This window comes from Nicotiana attenuata, unplaced genomic scaffold (genome assembly GCF_001879085.1).
Source record: "Nicotiana attenuata strain UT unplaced genomic scaffold, NIATTr2, whole genome shotgun sequence".
Lineage (NCBI taxonomy): Eukaryota > Viridiplantae > Streptophyta > Magnoliopsida > Solanales > Solanaceae > Nicotiana > Nicotiana attenuata.
The window spans coordinates 119,169-122,545 of NW_017673672.1; the positions used below are offsets into that span (position 1 = coordinate 119,169).

At 39.2% G+C, this 3,377-nt stretch overlaps 1 protein-coding gene across 1 annotated transcript; it reads right to left on the reverse strand.

The window, feature by feature from the left end:
• Positions 1-451: 451 nt before the first annotated feature.
• LOC109217003 (protein FAR-RED IMPAIRED RESPONSE 1-like) lies at positions 452-1,528 on the reverse strand. Its single transcript, XM_019381227.1, has one exon. The coding sequence runs from the start codon at positions 1,526-1,528 to the stop codon at positions 452-454; it is 1,077 nt and encodes a 358-aa protein (XP_019236772.1).
• Between the last annotated feature and the right edge of the window lie 1,849 nt (positions 1,529-3,377).

Sequence of the window (3,377 nt, forward strand, 5' to 3'; positions counted from 1 at the left end):
ACTAAAATAATCGCCGATAGGTATATATTCAACAGTGTACTCAACTGGATTTCTATTATTTTTTGTTATTACTGAATAATCACTAACGATGAATTTCTTAACACCGGGGACAACTTGATGATCGTCGGGGCTGCTGACTTCACAATGATACAATTTCCTTAGCTGTGTCTTGAAAAGTTCATACACTGTACGCGTATAACACTGAATTGCCTACTGCTCCCACTTGAACATTGACTCGCACACAATTTAAAAGCCCTTTGACCTGTATTTCGCTTCCAACTCTTTCTCATGCTTAGCTCTTATAGCTAACTCATACTGGTGAACAAACATCTTTAGAGTGCTTTGACGGGTAATATATCCATCAAAGAACGCATGCATCCCCTCACTTCTTTGCGTAGACAACAAACCACCCCAAAAATACACATCAAGGTACACAGGAACCCATTTTTCCTTAGTAAAGCTTGATGAACCAATCCCTTGTATGCAAATTATACCTTGCAATATATTCTGTCCATTTTCTCTCAAAAACTTCAACAGTAATGTTATCAAGGACTATGGATTTAAATTCTGCACGTACAATTTTAGAAGGACGAACAACACTTAAGTAAACAGGCAACTTTGAGAATATATGCCAAATACAATACCTATGTATTGTATTTGGCATCACTTCAGCAATGGCTACCTTAATGCTCCAACACTGATCAGTTATGATCGCATCTGGATGAACATTTCCCATGGAATCAAGCCAAGTTCTAAAAACTAATTTGTAACTATCGATATCTTCATGAGACATGAGAGCACATCCTAGTAAGATTGACTGTCTATGGTGATTGATGCCAACAAATGAAGCACATGGCATATTATATCGATTCACAAGGTACGTTGTATCAAAGCATATCGCATCATGGAATTGTTCATACGCTGCCTTACAGTCTGAATGCACCCATACCACATTTCGCAGCCTACCAATATTATCAACGTCGATTGAATAGAAAAACTCTCTATCCTTTACCTGGATTTCACGAAAAAAGTTGAGCAGCGACTGTGCGTCCCCTTCTTGCATTTCAAAATTCCCACTCTTCAAAATATAATTTCTACAATCCTTTGGAGTGCAACCCAAATTTTGCGGTCCACCATGTTGGACCTCAGCAAGCCTAATATTCTTGGAGGGTCTAATGCCAGATCGATCGTGAGCTACAAGATCCCTCTTCAAAGAATCACAAACAAACCTATGTCCAGCCATCAGGCGCGATACAGATGGGAGCAATTCATGATTGTGATCGTGAACGACCTTAGAGACGTGCCAACAGCGAGAATCATCCAAAACAGCAGCTAGCCTAGCTTTACAATTGTTACTCTTGGTGGTAAACTTGATTTTGCGAATCCTAGTCCTATCACAACAGTAGGTTATATACCTGGCAGTGTCACCACCCTTCTTGTTGGAATTTCTTTTGATGGCGGAGAATCCTCTCAGTCGTGCATGTTCTTTGTAGAATGCAAACAAAGTATCTTTATCTCTAAATCGCATTCCAGAGATTGGACCTACAACCAATCCTCTTCAGTGAATTCATTCTCCATTTCCCGATCAACATCACATAACTCTAACTCATTTCCTAAAACCTGCTCCTCATCATCGTTAGCTTCTTCGTGATATTCTCCATCGGCTTCTTCATCATCATCATCTAAGTGCACAGCAGCATCGGCTTCTTCATCATCATCATCATCTAAGTGCACAACATTGTTGAAACTGCCATGAGAATCAACATCGACCCATTCGTATTCATTCAACAAACTATCGTCTGATGTCATCCCTAAGGATCTGTACAAATCGTCCCTAACTCGATCAAACCTATTATCTTGGTTGATATTCATGGTTGTTGTATTTGTGTTATGTTCATTTGGATTCATATTTTGTTGCACCGCCAAATTTTTTTGGTTTGGATCCATTTTTAGAGAAGGAGAAAGTGTCCGCTGGTTTAGGGATAGGCAAGGAGGAAAGTGCCTGCTGGTTTAGGGTTTGGTAAGGAGGAAGTATACAAAATCGTATACCGTATTTGTTTTTAAGAAAATACAATAATTTGTTAAAAATTAAAAAAAATATATAATTTATATAAAATACACATAAATACAAGGGAAATACACGAGACTCTTCATCTCCCAACATTTAATTTTTGCATACTTCAAGACTTGGAATTTAATTTTGGATTTTGGAGGGAAAAATGTAGGCTAACTAGTTAGAAGGTCATTTATGTATTTTCACTGGTGTGGCCAAAGCTGGGTGTCACGACCTGGATTTCCCACCCTCGGGAGTCGTGATGGCGTCTACTAATGAAAGCTAGGCAAGCCAATCCTTAACTACTTACTTTATTATCCAATTTCTTCTTTCTAACAGATATAAGGCGATAACATGAAAACAACGAAACTTTAAATAATTAAGCGGAAGATGACAATTAATATCTGAAATCTGCATCTACTACAACCCTTAAAACCTTAAGCACCCAAAACCTGGTATCACAGTGTCACAGACGGTCTAAGATTTTCTACATACGAAGTCTGAAGAAATAATAATACACTGTTTCTGAATATAAGGAAAATGAAACAGGAAGTAGGGATAGAGGGAGACTGTGACGACCCGACCCGTCGTATCAGGTATTACTGCCCCGTTTTCCTCATTTATTACTTCTTCATGTTTCATTACCGGTATGTGGTGAGTTAGAGTTGATTCGGATTGGTTTTGATAAGAAATGAGACACTTAGTCTCTTTTAAGAAGGCTTAAGTTAGAAAAGTCAACCGGATGTTGACTTATGAGTTAGAGGGCTCGGATGTGATTTCTGGTGGTTCGGTTAGCTCCGAGAAGTGATTTGTGACTTAGGAGTGTGATCGGAAGTGATTTTGGAGGTCCGGTGTACATTTAGGCTTGAATTGGCGAAGTTAGTATTTTGGCGATTTCCGGTTGATAGGTGATATTTTGATCCGGAAGTCGGAATGGAATTCCGAGAGTTGCTGTAGCTTCATTAGGTGAATTGGGATGTGTGTGCAAAATGTCACGTCATTCGGACGTGGTTTGGTTGGGTTTTTGATCGAATGCGTGTTTTGAAATATTTAGAAGAACTTGGGCTTGAATTCGTTGTAAATTGATGATTTTGGTGTTGTTTGAAGTGTTTTGATAATTGGAACAAGTTTGAATGATGTTTTAGGATGTGTTGGTGTTTTTGGTTGAGGTCCCGGGGGCCTCGGGTGAGTTTCGGGGTGGTTTCGGATCATTTTGGAGAAGTTTGATATTGCTGGTTCTGGTGTAACACTGTAGCTTGGGAATTGCGAAGGATTTGCCGGGAATTTCGAAAACACTGTAGCTTGGGAATTGCGAAGAATTTGC